This window comes from Silurus aristotelis, assembly GCF_946808225.1.
Source record: "Silurus aristotelis genome assembly, chromosome: 7".
Classification (NCBI taxonomy): domain Eukaryota; kingdom Metazoa; phylum Chordata; class Actinopteri; order Siluriformes; family Siluridae; genus Silurus; species Silurus aristotelis.
This window is the reverse complement of record NC_139580.1, coordinates 8,605,659-8,623,757: the sequence shown is the minus strand read 5'-3', so window position 1 is coordinate 8,623,757 and position 18,099 is coordinate 8,605,659. Positions and strand designations below refer to the sequence as shown.

General features: G+C 38.8%; 1 protein-coding gene across 2 annotated transcripts; it reads left to right on the top strand.

The window, feature by feature from the left end:
- The first annotated feature begins 3,411 nt into the window (after positions 1–3,411).
- hars (histidyl-tRNA synthetase) lies at positions 3,412–18,002 on the top strand. Of its 2 annotated transcripts, XM_083547108.1 has the most exons (14): positions 3,420–3,572; positions 4,396–4,711; positions 5,689–5,778; positions 5,870–5,989; positions 9,225–9,320; positions 10,314–10,439; positions 10,612–10,719; positions 11,984–12,082; positions 14,003–14,096; positions 14,455–14,582; positions 15,609–15,884; positions 16,331–16,447; positions 16,710–16,856; positions 17,910–18,002. In XM_083547108.1, the coding sequence occupies exons 2-14, from the start codon at positions 4,601–4,603 to the stop codon at positions 17,967–17,969; spliced, it is 1,572 nt and encodes a 523-aa protein (XP_083403234.1). In that variant the 5' UTR covers positions 3,420–3,572; positions 4,396–4,600; the 3' UTR covers positions 17,970–18,002. The 2 variants fall into 2 exon arrangements, with proteins under 2 accessions (XP_083403235.1, XP_083403234.1); XM_083547109.1 differs by lacking the exon at positions 4,396–4,711 and having other exon boundaries at positions 3,412–3,572.
- The last annotated feature ends 97 nt before the right edge of the window (positions 18,003–18,099 follow it).

Below are 18,099 nucleotides of genomic sequence, written 5' to 3'. Positions count from 1 at the left end.
CTTAGCAGCAGCAATCAAAAGAACTCCAGCCAGAGATAAGGTGCCAGGATGAATCAGTCAGATCCAGAAGGGACAGGATCACTGGTACCTCAGGAGCATTTACTGTGCCTCAAATTACAAAAAGACAGATGATGGTCTCTGGTGTCGGAGTTTTTAATAGTCAGTTTGTATGGCAGGAGAGAGGAGTTTGTTCTTTCTCATGACAGATGTCTTATTAACGTAGAGAGAGAAAGAGAGAGAGAAAGACATGCCATTAAAGGATCTCTAAATATCAGCTGTTTTAACATTAATTATTGGTTTCCAGATGGATCTCAGATACTAAAAATATACAAAAAAAGGCTTGATTTATTGCACAGTGATGTTTAATAAGTCTGAAGCTTTGGTGCTTGCATAGTGCAGTGTTAATGATATTTTGCAGATGGCATTCCTGCAAATCACACACACACACTCACACCTCTGATCCTCTGAAAATATAAACATTTATAGCTTGGTTGATATCTGCTTTTTCTCAAGCTCAGGGGATTCATATCAACCCTAATAAATACAATGTAATTAAATTTTACAAGCAGTGTTATTACACAACATCCCAACTGTTTTGGAATTGGAGTTGTACAGTAATGATAAACATGTACATTTTCCAGAGCGACTTACAATGAGTTAATCTATAGCATGGGTCTTCAACCCGGGGGGTCTCCGGCTGTAGTGCAGGAGGTCCGCTAATTAATGTTAAATCAGATTTGTTAAAAAATGTAAAAAAAAAAAGGTAAAAACATCAAAGGTAAAAAAAAAAATATTTTCAAAACATTATAAATTAAAGCTGAAGTTTATGTAAATGTATAATTATCCACCTGACAGTAAAATTGAATGTTAAGTGGTATTCAAATTAAAATTAAAGTTCATGTAAATGGAGAATGCTGAGGATAGAGCCACCAGGAAGGAGGAAAATAGGAAGGCCAAGGAGGAGGTTCATGGATATGCTGAGGGAAGAGATGCAGGTAGTTGGTTTGAAAGAGGCAGATGTAGAGGACAGGGTAGTGTGGAGACGGATGATGCGCTGTGGACACCCCTAAAGGGACCCCTAATGGGCATTATTAATGAATTAATTTTGATAGCCCAAATTTCTATTAATATTAGCTGCTATGTTCGGCACATTTTTACTGGGGCTCCCTGTAAACATTGAAGATCCATGATCTATAGGGAAAGTGGGGGAATTGGTGGTACTCAGTGGTTAAGGGGTCCTTGACCATTAAGCCTCTGCACTCCAAGGGGTGCTGTATCTTGGCTCTGACTACAGCTACATGAAATTGCTTAGATATGTTACTTCTTAACATTGCTGGGAGGAATGCGAATTTCACTGTTTGAACACATTACAATCAAAAGTCCAACATCCCAACCACCAAGCTACTGTACCACTCATTCACAGCACTGTAGAGGCCTCAGTCAACATGGTGCTCCCACCATCATGCTTTACTGTATGGCCAGTGTTCTCAGGGTGTAGCACAAATGTATAAACTTTTGCTGAGGCCAAGAAGTTAATATATTGTGTCTCTGCACACCATGGAGTTGGTAGCTCTGTTGTTAAAATGCTGAAATTCTCATCAGAAGGCTGCAATATTAAATCACAGCACCACCCTGCTGTCACTGCTGGGCCCTTGAACAAGGCTCTTAACCCTCAACTGCTCAGTTGTATATATAGGATAATTATAAGTCACTTTGTATAAAGGTGTCTGCTAAATGCTGTAAAAATAACATAAATGTCTGTCCTACACCGGTGGATGTGTCCAGGGCAGGGTGGAAGAAATCAAAAAGCAGACATCACAGGCATAATCAGTACCCACAAATATATGTTAAATTATATTACTGGTGTCTGGTATTGCTTTCATTTCACTTGTATGTAAATTGATGTGTTTGTTGGTCAGTTTCTGGCATTTTTAGCAGCGTATGTTTCAACATGGATCAATCACAACTGAACAGCCAGAAATCCAGAAAGGAGTGGGAGTCTTTACCTGAATTTAAAAGATGGCTAAAGCCAATAGGTGTTTTGCAGTTTTGTGTTGCGATTACGTAATGATGTAATTGCAGTAATGTCACAGCATCACTTAGCAACTTTTAGGAACAAATCAACCTGCCTTTAGCAACTGGGAGTTCAGGTCACTTCCAGTTCCGAGTTCCCAAGTGGAGGCACAACCAGCACAGCAAGCAGGCAGTGTACATAAGAGTTTCTTTTATGGACAACGAAGCATTGTGACTGGAGCAGAAATGAAAGAAGATGAAAGACGAGAAAAGGAGAAAGTTGGAAAGGAAAAGCAGGTAGAGAGTAAGAATGAAAATCAGACAAAGAAAAGGAAGGCTAGAATAAATACCAGTATTAATTATAGAGGACAAAGTGATGTGCATACATTGAAACAATATAAAGTAGTTATTAAATTTTGGGAAGAAGGTGGAGTGAAGGTTGTAAATCTGCTTAGATTGACAATGGCATTAAATAAAGCGATTGGTAAATTAATTAGAGCATGGGTGCTAAGAAATGGAAGTGCATTGATGACTTGTAAAGATGTCAGAGAGATTGGGCATTCAAGCTGGAAAGATTAAGGCGGTTTCAGGTGAATTAAGTCTTTGAATTTCTCATGCATTTTGATAAGTCTCTTCGGGCCCTGTTTGTGTTACTTGCTCCCAAAAGCAGTTCACTTCGTATTTTTTATCAGCAATCAGTTGCTTACTTTTACCTGTCCCTGATTTACTGTATTTAGTTCTGTCTATGCTTTGGTTAGTCTTTTAACTGGGTTGTCATTTGTGTTCTCACTGAAGAAATATATTGTGGTGATATAGGTTGCACTGATTAAGTCTGTTATAGACTATGATTATATAGCATATAGAGATGCAAGAACTACACTGACTAAATTGGAAGTTATTCAAACACAAGCGTTTAAAATTTGTAGTGGAGCGTTTTGGACATCAACTGCAGTGATATTGCAATAAGATCATGAGATGAATTTACATTTAAGGCAGCAACCATTGACAGCCAGCTATTGGGCAAACCTAAATACTAGGGATGTGCATCTTTAATCGAGTCTGATGCGATTCGCAACTCTTTGCATAGCCGACGATACGATACATTAAAGATACATATGAAGCAGCAACCAATGTGATACAATACGATTCACCCCTATTACAATGCAGTGTAATCAGATTTCTATATGATTCGATGCAATATGACGCAATGGAAAAAATATGATGCTATGTAATTCAATATACACATTTTTAAATCTATGCGAAACTTTTATGCCGATGCACCGATGCGAAAACGGTGAATCTGACCATCCCTACTACAAGGACATGGTACATGTAGGTCCCACAACACAAGAGAGGGAATGCAAATATGGTGGGACCCTGAAAGGGTTAAAAGCGTACGTGCAAGAGCGCGCATGCGCAGACGCAGGGGACCTGCAGTCTCTCATAACGGCGGTTAATGCAGAAGCACCATGGCGGACAAATCGCAGATCCAGGAGGCGCTTAAAGTGCAGGGAGAGTTGGTGCGAAAACTCAAGGCAGAAAAAGCCAACAAGGATCAGGTCTGTGTGTATTATATGTGATTATATTCTTTTTTTTAAATAGCAAACACGATACTATACTGACCCGCATGAAGTCATTGCTTATCCCCTGGTTACTAACATGTGCTTTTAGATTTGGACACAATCAGCAGCAAGGCAGGTGTGTTTTATCTGTCCATATAAATCTCATTGTATCACGGTGTACACAGTGACTCAGCAATAACACATGTAATCTAGAGTATAGCTTCACGACGCTTAGCATTTTGCTAATCAGTGCTAGCAAGGAGCTGATGCAATATTCGGATAGAGCAGTCAGGCAGAAGTGCCACTTCCTCCTGTCTTCTGCTTTCTTTAGATCTTTACCTGGGATGACCTGCTCCACTTTAAGGTGATGATCTAATCACTGGATCATGATAAAGCTACAGTATAAACCAAAATATGTATAGATCTTTTCATTTCCTGTTTGCTCATATTGCATTTGTCATTCTTTTATTAAAGGAATAAAATCCAGTCTCTCATATTAATCTATAGTTAATGAGAATGATGGGTCTTTCATGACCCATAATTCTTCTTGCTGATTGATTTGCGAGATAATGAGACAGTGATGCAGAGGCTTTCGTTTTTTTAGTCCAGCTTCCTTGTCTTCTGATCAAAATTCTTCTGAATATCCAAAATACCTTCGCTCTGTCCAGTTCAGATCAGCCTGTGTGTCAGGTTTGTTAGTTGATGAGAGGAGCCATGTTCCTATGTGATGATTGTGTTGATGCACAAGAAGATTAGATTGCGCTTGATTTTGACGTCCTGCTCTCATGTTTTGCTTCCTTGATGCTGTGATGCCCCCTAGTGCTAGGGTCGCTCACCACTTTTCTCCTGTTCTTCCTGCTTGCTGCTGTGATTCCTCCATATTTCCTCCATCCTTATCATCGTGGGCGTCATTGTCCTCTTGTTCTCCTGATCGCTGGTCTCCTGAACGCTGTACAAACACTCGGATTTCACTATTTCCTGACCCAAATTGCGGGTGATGACCTGTTCCTGAACTGTGTGTGAAAATGACTGCTCTCGGCTTGGCTTGTGTGCGTCTCTGCGCTGGATTGACGTTACGCCGGGCTTCACCGTGGCTCCGTCCCCTGCGTTGCCTTTCTGTGATGACCGTATCTCAGGTAGGAGAGCTAAAACCTGTGTATGAGCTTATTTCCTCTATCTGTTTTTGTGTTTTTTTTTAATAATAATGTGATTTTAATTGAGAAACCCTTTATGCAGGAACAGGTTTGAGTCTCCTAGTTGAAGTAAAAGGGAAAATGTAATGGTACCACATTAGAGTTATTGCTATCAATTTCTTTAGTAATCGAGTATTCTTCCAACTATTCCAATGATTATTTAAATAGGAAGTACTTTTCTATATTAAAGAGCAATCCTCTGTATGAAATCCTGTATTGTCATTGCTGCTTTTAATCCAAATAAAATAGATTGAATTAAATAAATATGTAAAAAAAAAAATCACATGAAATGTTTCTCAGGTGCCTCCCATTTCTTTTGATTGTTGCTGAGATGTTTCTACACCTACATTAAAGTCCAACTGTGTAAAAGTGTATCGATTAGACATGATTTGGAAAGGCACACACCTCTCTATGAAACAGCTAATGATGCATATCAAAGCAAAAATCAAGCTATGCGGTCAAAGGAACTGCCTGTAGATCTCAGAGACAGGACTGTTACAAGGCACAGATCTGGGGAAGGCTACAAAAAAACTTCTGCTGCACTAAAGATTCCCAAAAGCACAGCAGCCTCCATAATTCTTTATAGTTCTTTACAAATGTGAATAATGACATTCAATATGTCAATATTGACTTCTACAGGACTTTGCACATGCGTTTCTCCCATGTTTGTGTCACACACTGGACACGTTTTATATGTAGATACTGTACGATTACATTGTATACTTTCTGTATGCACATACTTGCATTTGCACAACAGTCATTTCATAAACTTCTAATTTATTTATTTTTATGTCCACACTGTTTCCGGTACATATGACAAATCCTGAATGCCTTGATATCCTACTTCTGTTCTTGTTCTGGATGTCCCACAGTTATAAATGTAATTATTTGTATTCATTGATTTTTATTTTTCCTTACAGATCGATGAAGAAGTTGCCAAACTGTTAGAGCTGAAGGCTCGGCTCGGAGGAGACGATGGCAAACAAACTTTTGTTCTTAAGACACCGAAGGTAGGCGCAAGAGTGTGTGTATGTTTATATACAGTAGTACTCTGGTTAAATTGCATATTTGAAGATGCTGGAAATATTTGTGTGTGTGTAGGGGACCAGGGATTACAATCCAAAACAGATGGCCATCAGAGAGAAGGTCTTCAGTATTATTATCAGCTGCTTTAAGCGCCATAACGCTGTGACCATCGACACTCCTGTTTTTGAGCTCAAGGTACACACACACACACACACACACACACACACACACACACACACACACACACACACACACACACACACACAAAGCTTGGAAGGACATGATCATTTATGCCTAGGCACTAAAGTCACAGTTCGGTATCTCAGATTTTATTCACAGTTTGGTTTAATTTTGGTACGGTTACTGTAGGGGGAAGAAATGCAAAACACAAAATTTCTTGTCTTTTTTAATTAATGCAGTTTATCATTACATTTGTAAACATCAACAGTTTACATTTTCAAAACAATTTTAAATAAAATGCCTGCTTGCTTCAACTAATTGGTAAAATAATATTACACTCTATTCTCTAATACTCTCTCTGTCTCGCTCTCTCTCTCTCTCTCTCTCGCTCTCTCTCTCGCTCTCTCTCTCTATATACCCGATTCCAAAAAAGTTGGGACACTGTACAAATTGTAAATAAAAAAGAATGCAATAATTTACAAAGCTCATAAACTTATTTTATTTACAATAGAATATAGATAACATATCAAATGTTGAAAGTGGCACATTTTAAAATGTCATGCTAAATATTGGCTCATTTTGGATTTCATATGAGCTACACATTCCAAAAAAGTTGGGACAGCAATAAGAGGCTGGAAATGTACATATAAGGAACAGCTGCAGGAACAATTTGCAACTTATTAGGTCAATTGGTCAACATGATTTGGTATAAAAAGAGCCTCTCAGAGTGGCAGTGTCAGAAGTCAAGATGGGCAGAGGATCACCAATTCCCCCAATGCTGCGGCGAAAAATAGTGGAGCAATATCAGAAAGGAGTTTCTCAGAGAAAAATCGCAAAGAGTTTGAAGTTATCATCATCTACTGTGCATAATATCATCCAAAGATTCAGAGAACCTGGAACAATCTCTGTGCTTAAGGGTCAAGGCTAAAAAACCATACTGAATGCCCGTGATCTTTGGGCCCTTAGACGGCACTGCATCACATACAGGAATGCTGCTGTAATGGAAATCACAACATGGGCTCAGGAATACTTCCAGAAAACATTGTCGGTGAACACAATCCACTGTGCCATTCGCCGTTGTCGGTTAAAAATCTATAGATCAAAAATAAAACCCTATCTAAACATGATCCAGAAGCGCAGGCGTTTTCTCTGTGCCAAGGCTCATTTAAAATGGACTGTGTCAAAGTGGAAAACTGTTCTGTGGTCAGACGAATCAAAATGTGAAGTTTTTTTTGAAAAACTGGGACGCCGTCACCCGGACTAAAGAGGGCAAGGACAACCCAAGTCGTTTTCAGAGCTCAATTCAGAAGCCTGCATCTCTGATGGTATGGGGTTGCATGAGTGCGTGTGGCATGGGAAGCTTACACATCTGGAAAGGCACCATCAATGCTGAAAGGTATATCCAAGTTCTAGAACAACATATGCTTACATCCAGACGTCGTCTCTTTCAGGGAAGACCTTGCATTTTCCAACATGGCAATGCCAGACCACATACTGCATCAATTACTGTACCATTTACAATTACCTTTTCACCCATAGAAAAGAGACAAGAATGGGACATTTCTATTCCAAAACTTGAGCAACTTGTCTCCTCGGTCCCCAGACGTTTGCAGGCTGTTATAAAAAGAAGAGGGGATGCCACTGTGGTAAGAATGGCCTTGTCCCAACTTTTTTGAGATGTGTTGATGCCATGCTATTTTAAATTGACTTATTTTCTCAGTTTGAACATTTGATGTCATCTATGTTGTATTCTGAATAAAATATTGACATTTGAAACTTCCACATCATTGCATTCTGTTTTTATTCACAATTTGTTCAGTGTCCCAACTTTTTTGGAATCGGGTTTGTATTACAGTAGAATGTTCTGAATCCTGATTGGCCAGGATGCTTTTGCTAAAGCAGCAGGTCTGGCAGAAGTTCAAACTTTAAAGCACTTCATCAGCTTTTGTTCAGAAGCTTGGTCGTGTATGTAGCAACAGCTGCACAGCGACGTGCATGGATTAAAAATCATAATCACCTAATCTTATGTAGATATGGTGAAGTGTGGAGATGTGGGTTTTCTGAGTCTTTTTGCTGTGAATTAGTCAGAGAGAGAAATCTGTAACTGTAGCTGCATCATCTGTATTTGTCGTTTAACCACCTCAGAGAGGCACAAATCCGAGTCTGGTGCAGGAACCACTTTTCTTGTGGGCTTTCCATAATATAAAGAATTTATTAATTAGTCAAATTTTGGGTAAAAAACAGGTCAGGGGACAAAAAGGTGGGGGTGTAGTGTGGTAAGTGTAACTGATTGTTCATTCATCAGATAGAACAGCACACTTCCATTTGTTGCAGAATCACTTGAGAAAAGAATCTCATGATCAGAATTTTGACCAAATTTGGGTTTTAATGTAAATCGCACGTCTCACACAGATGTGTTCAGAGAAGTTGACAGTGTGGTACTGCTGAGCAGTGAAAAATCTCCAGGAAAATTAATAATAAACTCCGTCAGCATATATTATGTCTGTAAGACATGGTTATTGTTACCTCCACCATTCTCTGTGTGTTTGTGTGCGAGAGCATTTCATCAAATGCAAGTAGTTATGATTCCCTAAGAACAGATCATCAGATAATACAATAAATATGGACAAACGTTTGTGGACACCTAAACATAAAGTTAGTATGTACTCTTTAGACATTATTTTCACATTTAATTCCCATTTGCTTTTATAATAACCTCCACTCTTCTGGGAAGATGTTCTACTAGATTTTGGAGTGTGCTTGTAAAGATTTGTGCTCATTCAGCCACAACGGTGTTAGTAAACTTGGGTACTGATGGAGGTGAGGAGTCCTGGGGTACAGTCAGTGTTCCAATTCATCCCAAAGGTGTTCAGTAGGGTTGAGGTCAGAGCTCTAGAGCAGGCCAGTCAAGATCTTCCACCTCAACTGTTAACATCATATTGTCAAGGAGCTGGCAGGTTTGGGTCTCCTAGTTCAAGTGAAGGGAAGATTTCATGCTACCACATCAGATAAATCCTATAACAACTGTGTTCCTCCAACTTCGTGGTAACATTTTGGGTCAGAACCACATATGTCTGAAAATGTTAAGTGCCCTAATACTTATAGTGTATGTTTCATTGGTGTACAATGTCTACTGTTAACCCTTCTTCATACATATGGAATATAATATATTATATATTATATTATTCTAATATATTATATTAGAACATTATACAGTCTGAATGAAGTGTATGCTTGTTTTTGTACTTAGGAAACATTGACAGGGAAATATGGTGAAGACTCCAAACTTATTTACGACCTGAAGGACCAAGGAGGAGAGCTGCTGTCTCTCAGATACGACCTCACTGTATCCTAGTTTAATGATTGATGCTGACACTGTGCTCTGATTGGCAGTAAATGTTGGATTTTTATTTAGGAAGTCGTTATGGCCTGGTCTCGAATCAGTTTTAAAAATAAAATACAAGGCTCCCTAGCTATTAAACATAAACACATCCAGGTAAATATTATAATTGTAAACAATCTAGTTAAAAATGTTGATTTCTTTATTTCCATGATCTGGAATTGGGGCTTTATACATATTATCAGTGTTTAAAGTAATGTGTTAATTCAGCATTAGTTAGAAATGGAGATTAGGCATAAAACTTTATTCCATCATTTTCCTCTGTGCTGTCATATATTTTTTTTGCCAATCTTTCAAGACTATACACTTCCTGTATTTGTTAGCAATTTTCTAAGAGCAAAGTAATACTAAAGACACTAAAAACTGTATAGTTGAAGTGTGCCTATGATGAAAATTGCAGGCCTCTCTCATCTATTTAAGTGGGAGAAATTGCACAATTGGTGGCTGAATAAATACTTTTTTGCCCCACTGTAGGTTGGATTGTACTTGGAGATAACCGATATATTTTTTAAATGGATTCTGGATAACAAACATAACACAACACACAACACAACATGGAAAATAGTAGTGAACTTTTACAAACATAAAAAAAACCCAGTACTGAATAATTAAAATTATATAATTAATAAATATGTTTATAGAACTGATAAATATACTTGTATACAAATAATTAATAAATAAGTATATAATTAATGTTATAAATAAATATAGCGTTCTTTGCGCAGCACGCATTCTTAAGTGTAAAAACAAACAGCATGTGGCATCAGTGATCTCGTAATGAAAGCAGACCAGAACCCGGAAAAACTATGGGTATGGATTTTTGCAGATAGTTCCAGCAATTAACTATTGACTTTCTAACTTATTGTTGACTTTCTATTTTTTTCTTTGTCCACCATCGCTGTTGTGCGTGTTGTGTTTTCTTAACCGCTTCCTGTTCAGGTTCCTTTTGCTCGCTACTTGGCCATGAACAAGATCACAAACATCAAACGCTACCACATTGCTAAAGTGTACCGCAGAGACAACCCAGCCATGACCCGGGGCCGCTACCGCGAGTTCTACCAGTGTGTGAGTGTTTTCTGTACAATCACATCCTACGTCCTAACACACTGCTGATCCTAAACACCACATGGGAATTTATTTAAATACAGCTTTTTTTAAAGCACTGCTTCATCAGTTGAAACTGTTTAGTTATCATTTATCTAGTATATTGTAACCCTCTCTTTTCCCTATGCTATAGGATTTCGACATTGCAGGACAGTACGACCCAATGATGCCTGACGCGGAGTGTTTGAGAATCGTTTACGAGATCCTGAGTGAGCTGGACCTGGGCGACTTCCGCATTAAGGTCAGACGCCATAAATCTAAAAATTTATTTGCCAAAATCCAGTTTATATTTTACACATACACCAACTCTATTCAGTAAACCAAGATGGCAAAAAAACACAGATAATCTGTTTCATAATAAAGATCCACTGTCTTTGTGTAAGTCCTGTATTTAAAAGTAAAACGATGTACTCTAATGATGTTTATCAGTAGAACTGTGTTCTTGTTCTTGTTTATAACAGTATAACACAAGTCTGTCTGTGTCTTTAAACATCTCCACCTTACAAGACCTCATCTACTTGGGTATAAAAAAAAGTGATTACAGTTTTTTAAATGGCCACCACATATCTACTGTCCACAGTATCTCTCTCCCCTTCTCTCTCTATTTATATGTATTTGTACATAGAGAGAATTGGAGAGAAGGGGGGAGGGGGGATAGATAGATCGCCATGGAGGAGGTTTATGGATGTGGTGAGGAAAAACCTGCAGGAAGTTGGATTGAAATAGGCAAATATAGAGGACAGGGTGGTATGGAGACTGATAATCTGCTTTAGTGACCCCTAACAGTACAGCCAAAATGGAAGGTAGGTAGGTAAGTAGGTATCTAGGTAGGTAGGTAGGTGGGTACTATGTATGTGGATACTAGGTAGGTACTACGTAGGTAGGTACTGTGCACGTATGTAGGTAGGTACAACTTACATACGTAGATACCATGTAGGTACTACTTAGGTCATACATAAGTAGGTACTACGTATGTTGGGAGGCATGTAAATCTTGGAAACCTTCAATCGCTGTTTTTCTTCCAAGAAGAAGTGGTGTAAATTGGATATATTGCCTGCAGTCTTATGTCAGGTGAACTGGCCGCAAAAAAAATGTTTAGTCACCACATCAGCAATCAACAATAGTTCTCAAATCTGTTCATTTTACAGCATTGATGTAATTTGAAGGTTTATGCCAAATGCTTAAGTAAATTGAAGATCTAAACACCGCAGTTCATTACTTAAAAAAGTGTCTTAAACAATCCCCAAATTATGATTGTACCATACAGTGTGTTACATAAGTATTGGAAAATTTCCATGCAATAGAATTAGACTTAATTGTATTTATGTGAATGGATTTATTAAATCTTTTTCCCTTCCCAAGTGGAACTTAGACTCATATATTTAGCAATAAAAAAACAATTGCAGTCTACTGTAATATATAATATAATGCTATAAATAACATTTGCTGACCATTCCAGTAAAATATAACTTACTGAGTGTTACCTGGTTGCCATGGTGTTACAGGTGAATGACCGGCGAATTCTAGACGGTCTGTTTGCGGTGTGCGGCGTACCAGAGGAAAAATTCCGCACCATCTGCTCGACTGTGGACAAACTAGACAAGGTGAGAAGCTTGATATCATTCAGGTGAAATCAGTGTGAAGTTCCAATAAAATAATTAGCTGGAACCGTGTTGATAAAAGCACCTGAGGCATCCAAAAGGGTTATTTACTCACTAATCTCATAAACCATTTTCCTTTCATTTCCATACATGTGATCGCTGTCACATGTCTCATGATACTAAAAATATTTAGTCAGTTGTGTATGAACCAGCCGTAATTTGGTTCAGTAGTCCAGCTCGTGTTCTCCCTGTTTATCAGTAACTCCATCAAGGTCAGGTTTTTTTTTCTAGAGCTGTATTTTTGTCAGTTGTTGAAATTTGTCCATGAAATAGTTCTAAAAACCAACAGGGGGAAAAATGTAATAAAATTTTGATTGTGATCCAACCTGAAAAATTTGTTATATTTTTGTTGCAATTTCTTATGATCTAATTCAGGATCATGATTTAGATCAGGGGTCTTCAGTCTTGCCTGCAGAAGACCTGGTGTGGCTCCAGGCTTTTATAACTAGATAGGACTTAATAATTGATCAGTGACTAAGATGAACTGAATAAACAAGTAAAACACTTCTAATAGAAAGATCATCAGTTCAAATCCCTGAACCACCAAGCTGCCAGCTGGGCCCTTGAGCAAGGCCCTTAACCCTCAACTAAAAGTTGTATAAATTAGATGATTATAAGTCGCTATGGATAAAGGTGTCTGTCAGATGATATAGATGTAAATGTAATCCTAAAGACCCTCCTCAACCGAGCCAGATATTGCAGCGCCATGACATGTTCGGTCTTCACTCCAGTCCCAACATTAATGTGACACCTGATCCTTGTTCACTAATTAGTGAGTGTGATGAAGTGAGTGGAGCAGAGGGAAGACGTAAACAGGGACAAACACACTTATAAAGAAAATCTTATACATTATCATTACCACATTATCTGTGTAAAGCTGCTTCGAGAAAGTGTTCAATGTTAAAAGCGCTACATAAATAAAAATGAATTCAATTGAACATGTGTAGTGTTTCAGCTCTTCAGGATCAGAACTTGAAAATCTTTTTTGCGTTTAAACATGTTTCATATACAGTGGAACCCGGTTATGTCGATGTCCTAGGGGGTCGCCAAAAAGCATCGAGGTAACCGATGATCGAGATAAACGAAAATCAAAATGGCGGCAGTATATTAACGTGCTTGAAATTTCTTTATGTACATGATGTGCGTTAATAAATGAGAATGTGCATGCACGTGTTTTTGAAGGGTTTTTTTACACAACAGCGTTGCTGCGATTTGTTTGATGAAGGCATGCTATAAAAATACATACAGTACATGTTTATCTGTCAGGAATCCACCTGCCACGCCCCCTTCGGCCCCCTTCAGCATGTCAGGTGTTTTCTCGGCCACTTTCTCTGAAGCTCCCGGCTTCAATCGCGCACATATGGTGCTCGTTTATCGTCATCACCAGCCCCTATTTGAACTTCCACACTCTCACTGTCCGTTATTGTTGGTATATGTTGGTTCACGGCGGTCGTTGTTATCGCGCATGCGTATACTGGTACGTGCCTTCCCACCGGCACTCTCTCGACGGCTGCACTTTTCTTCCCAAAGCGCATCGCGGATTCCCCCTAACCCCCCTCCTAATTTCCCCCCAACCCCCCTCCATATTTCCCCCCTTGTGCTCGAGATATTAGGGTTCGGCGACATAAAAAAATACACGGTTACGACATAACCGATAAAAAATGCTAAGACAAAGCAAGAATTTGGCGGTTTCACTTCAAAAACGTCGACTTAATAGGGTTGTCGAGGTAACCGAGGGTGAGATAACCGGGTTCCACTGTATTTGGAAATAGTTTTAAATATGCAGTATGTAAATTGACGTGTGTGTGTGTGTGTGTGTGTGTGTGTGTGTGTGTGTGTGTGTGTGTGTGTGTGTGTGTGTAGATGCCATGGGAAGATGTTAAGAATGAGATAGTGAACGAAAAAGGTCTTTCTGAGGAAGTGGCACATCAAATTGGGGAGTATGTCAGTATGCAGGGTGAGTCTCTCTCTCTCTCTCTCTCTCTCTTCTCTCTCTCTCTCTCTCTCTCTCTCTCTCTCTCTCTCTCTCTCTCTCTCTCCTTACTTCTCTGTTTCTGTCTAACTTTGCATCACTTGCTCTCTCCCTCTGCATTGCACACATCTTTTTCTCTATCTCTCGATCCCAAATTGTAGCTCTGCCCCTTCTGGAGCTTAGAGCAGGATGTGATTTTATACTGTGAAAAAGGGTCCAGATTTATTTATTGGGAATTTTATTACTAAATATACATTGCGATTGTATCTTCTGCTTTAAGGAAACTTCTACCTTGAATCCACTCTAGCACGATAGTGACCTTTTGTCCCTTTGTGTGTCACAGGTGGACTGGACCTGGCAGAGAAGCTGCTGAAGGACCCGAAGCTTTCTCAAAACGAGCAGGCGCTTGCTGGTCTGACTGACATGAAGCTCCTGTTCAGTTACCTGCAGCTCTTACAGATCACAGATAAGGTGAGATCAGAGAGAAGACTGGATCATGTCACCCTTTTTCCAGACATTTGATTAAATTCAGTTGTATTTGTAAAGCACTTTTAACAATTCACATTGTCCAAAAGCAGCTTTACAGAAATAGATTACTAATATAAATTTTAAATGTATAAATTAGTCTTATACCTGATGAGCGATCAAGTGAAAACAGTGGCAGGGAAAAACTCCCTGAGATGGTATCAGTAAGAAACCTCAAGAGGAACAGACTCTGAAAGGAAGCCCATTCTCATTTTGGTGACACTCAATGTCTATTATAGTTGCATTATTGTTGAGGTGATCAGCGGGTCACTGATGGAGACTTGAGTGTAAAACTATTCATGGTGATTCTAAGCCTTTGTAACACTGTTCATATTAATTAAAAAATGAGTTAAACATTTCACAGTAACCTCATCGATCTTTAGGCTGTTCATGGGGAATCATCCTTAGCAGCAGCGAGTGATCTCCAATCGAAAGAACTTCAACCAGAGATTTTGAACTCCAGTCAGAGTTTTGTATTAGTCAGTGTGTATGACAGGAGAGAGAGTAGTTTGTGCTTTCTCATGACAGATGTCTTATTAACTCAGAGAGAGAGAGAAAAAGACAGGCCACCGAGGGATCTCTAAATATCAAGGGTGTTTAAATATATTTATATTGGATTCCAGATGGATCTCTGATACTGAAAATAAACAAATAAAGGCTTGATTAATTGCATGATGTTTAATACATCTGATGTTTAATACGTCTGAAGCTTTTGTGCTTGCATACTGCAGTGTGAAAAATATTTATGCCACACACCCACAGACACACAGAGCTTCCTCTGAAAACAATTTAATTGATAATATGGTTGAAATTTGCTGTTTCTTAAGCTCAGGGTATTCAGATCAACCCCAATTAATTAGATTTATTTTCATTCTATTTATTGAGATGAGAAAATCTGTTTGTGTTGATTCAACTTTACAGCAGTGTTTAAACCAGTAACTTTCTAAATTGATTTTCTCTTTGTGTGTGTAGGTGGTGTTTGATCTTAGTCTCGCACGTGGCTTGGACTATTACACCGGTGTGATATACGAGGCTGTGCTGTGCCAGGCGCTGCAGACAGAGGTTCCAGCGGCTACGGAGCAGAAAGGAGCTGGGGATGAGGCTGGGGTGAACGTGGGCAGTGTGGCGGGCGGGGGGCGCTACGATGGATTAGTGGGCATGTTCGACCCCAAGGGAAGAAAAGTCCCCTGTGTGGGTGTCAGCATCGGGATTGAGAGGATCTTCTCAATAATGGAACAAAAGGCGGAGGTGAGCAGAACACATCATACAGTGTACACAGAAAGAAAGAGAATTATTAAAACTTCAAATGTCTGTCTGTCCTCCAACCTGTCTGTCAAGCTACCCATCAAACTGTAAGTCTGTCTATATAGCCACCAACCTGTCTGTCTATCCATCAGCCTCTGTCTGTCTATCTATCTGCCTGTCTAGACAATATTTCTGTCTCTCTATCAAAGATGTCAGGGTTGGATTTAATGCTGTGTTCACATGTGCAGTATTTATTTAAATATTGTGACAGAAACATTATTTCCTGTTAGAATACCTGCTGATAATGTGTCTAACACGCTACTTAAATACCCAGTATTCCTGGGATAAGCTCAGGATTGAGTGTGACGCTGACCAGCATAAAGCACTTGATGATGAATAAATGAATAAACACTGTTCATTCTGGTGTTTTACGCTCTGCTTCACCCCAGATGTCTGCAGAGAAAATTCGTACCACAGAGACACAAGTGCTGGTGGCTTCTGCACAAAAAAATCTCCTGGACCAGAGATATCAACTTACCACTGAATTGTGGACTGCAGGAATTAAGGTAAGTGCACATGTGAAGATGAGACCGTATTGTCCATTTTTTTTTTTTTTGCATGTTTAATTATTCAATCAATTTTTATTTGTATAGTGCTTTTATTTTTTTTTTTCTCAAATGCATCCTTAAAGCTCCTCTGTTGCTCCATAATTTCATGGATCTCCAGGCCACTGATGCAAAACCATCCCCAGTTGCACAGAGTGTCATCCAGTGGAAGAGAACCCCATCCAGAGGATTAATTATTTATTTCTCTCACTCTGTCCGACAGGCTGAGATGCTTTTTAAAAAGAACCCTAAGCTGCTTAATCAGCTTCAGCATTGTGAGGAGATGGGCATCCCCCTGGTGGCCATTTTGGGGGAACAAGAAATCAAGACTGGAGTTGTAAAACTTCGTAATGTGGCCACCCGTGAAGAGGTACGAGTTCAGCCATAAAACCATAAGAGCATTAGCGACTTTTTACTCTTCCTTATTAATTTTTTCCACTCACATGGTGCTACTTCAGTAAATGTCAGAACTAAATAATTATTGATTTTCAATCAGTTCAAGAGCTGAAATAATCAGATGTCCGTTTTCAACCACAAGGCATAAAAATAATTAGCCAGGTCCAGGTGGTTCTATTTCTTTCAACAAATCGAAATAAATACATCTTCTACATTTTCTTTGGTCTTTTATAAATGGCTTAATAAAACCAATCAAAAACACACCCACAGTGGTAATAAAAATAAATAAATAAATAAAAAAAAAAACCATGTATGAAGTGAAGACTGGGGCTGATATCTGTGAAGCCCAGACTACAGAATGTCATTTACTCTCATGTCAAGTGATTACACCAATTAAAACATTTTTAAAATGTAGTGTCCATCAAGGCCACTTTACACTTACACTTGTCACTGTGAATAAAATTCCTTGAAATAGGTGCAAGTAATAATAATCATGTACATTCTCCATACTGAGTTACAATTTGTTTATTTATACATCTGAGCAGTTGATGTTTAAGGGCCATGCTCAAGGGCCCAGCAGTGGCATCTTTGTTGATGTAGGATTTTAACTCGTGACCTTCCGATCAGAAGTCCAACATTCACAGCATTGTAGAGACTTGAGTGGAGACACGATTCTCCCACCATCCTTTACTGTATGGCTGGTGTTTTCAGGGTGTAGCACAAATGCAGCTCTGTTTTGCAGAGGCTTCAGTTAAGTTCAGTTCTGCAAACTTATTTTTAGCAAAGTCCAAAGTCTTTGAAAATATCAAATATATTGTATCTGAGCAAACCATGGAGTCGGAAGCTGTGTGGTTAATATGTTGAAATTCTGATCAGAAGTTTAAATTCCAGCACCACCTCACTTTCACTGTTGGACCCTTCAGCAAGGCCTTTAACCCTCAACTGCTCAGATGCATAAATAAGATAATTATAAGTCACTTCTGTAAGCGTGTCTGCCAAAAGTAATGTAAATGTCTGTCCTACACAGGTGGATGTGTCCAGGGAAAACGTGGTAGAGGAGATCAAGAGGCGGACACTAAATATTTAAATGTTAATGTTCAATAAAAAATGTTCTATTATATTACTGGTGTCTGGTATTTGCTTTTTATTTAGTAACTTTGTTCATAAATTGATGTTTGTTGGTCAGTTTTAGTAATTTTTAGCAGTGTTTGTTTTCT

Coding starts and splice junctions, on each gene's coding strand:
- hars (XM_083547108.1), top strand. CDS start 4,601: ATGACTGCTCTCGGCTTGGCTTGTGTGCGTCTCTGCGCTGGATTGACG. Junction 9,321..10,313: donor CTCTCAGATACGACCTCACT/GTATCCTAGTTT, acceptor CTTCCTGTTCAG/GTTCCTTTTGCTCGCTACTT. Junction 12,083..14,002: donor CTGTGGACAAACTAGACAAG/GTGAGAAGCTTG, acceptor GTGTGTGTGTAG/ATGCCATGGGAAGATGTTAA.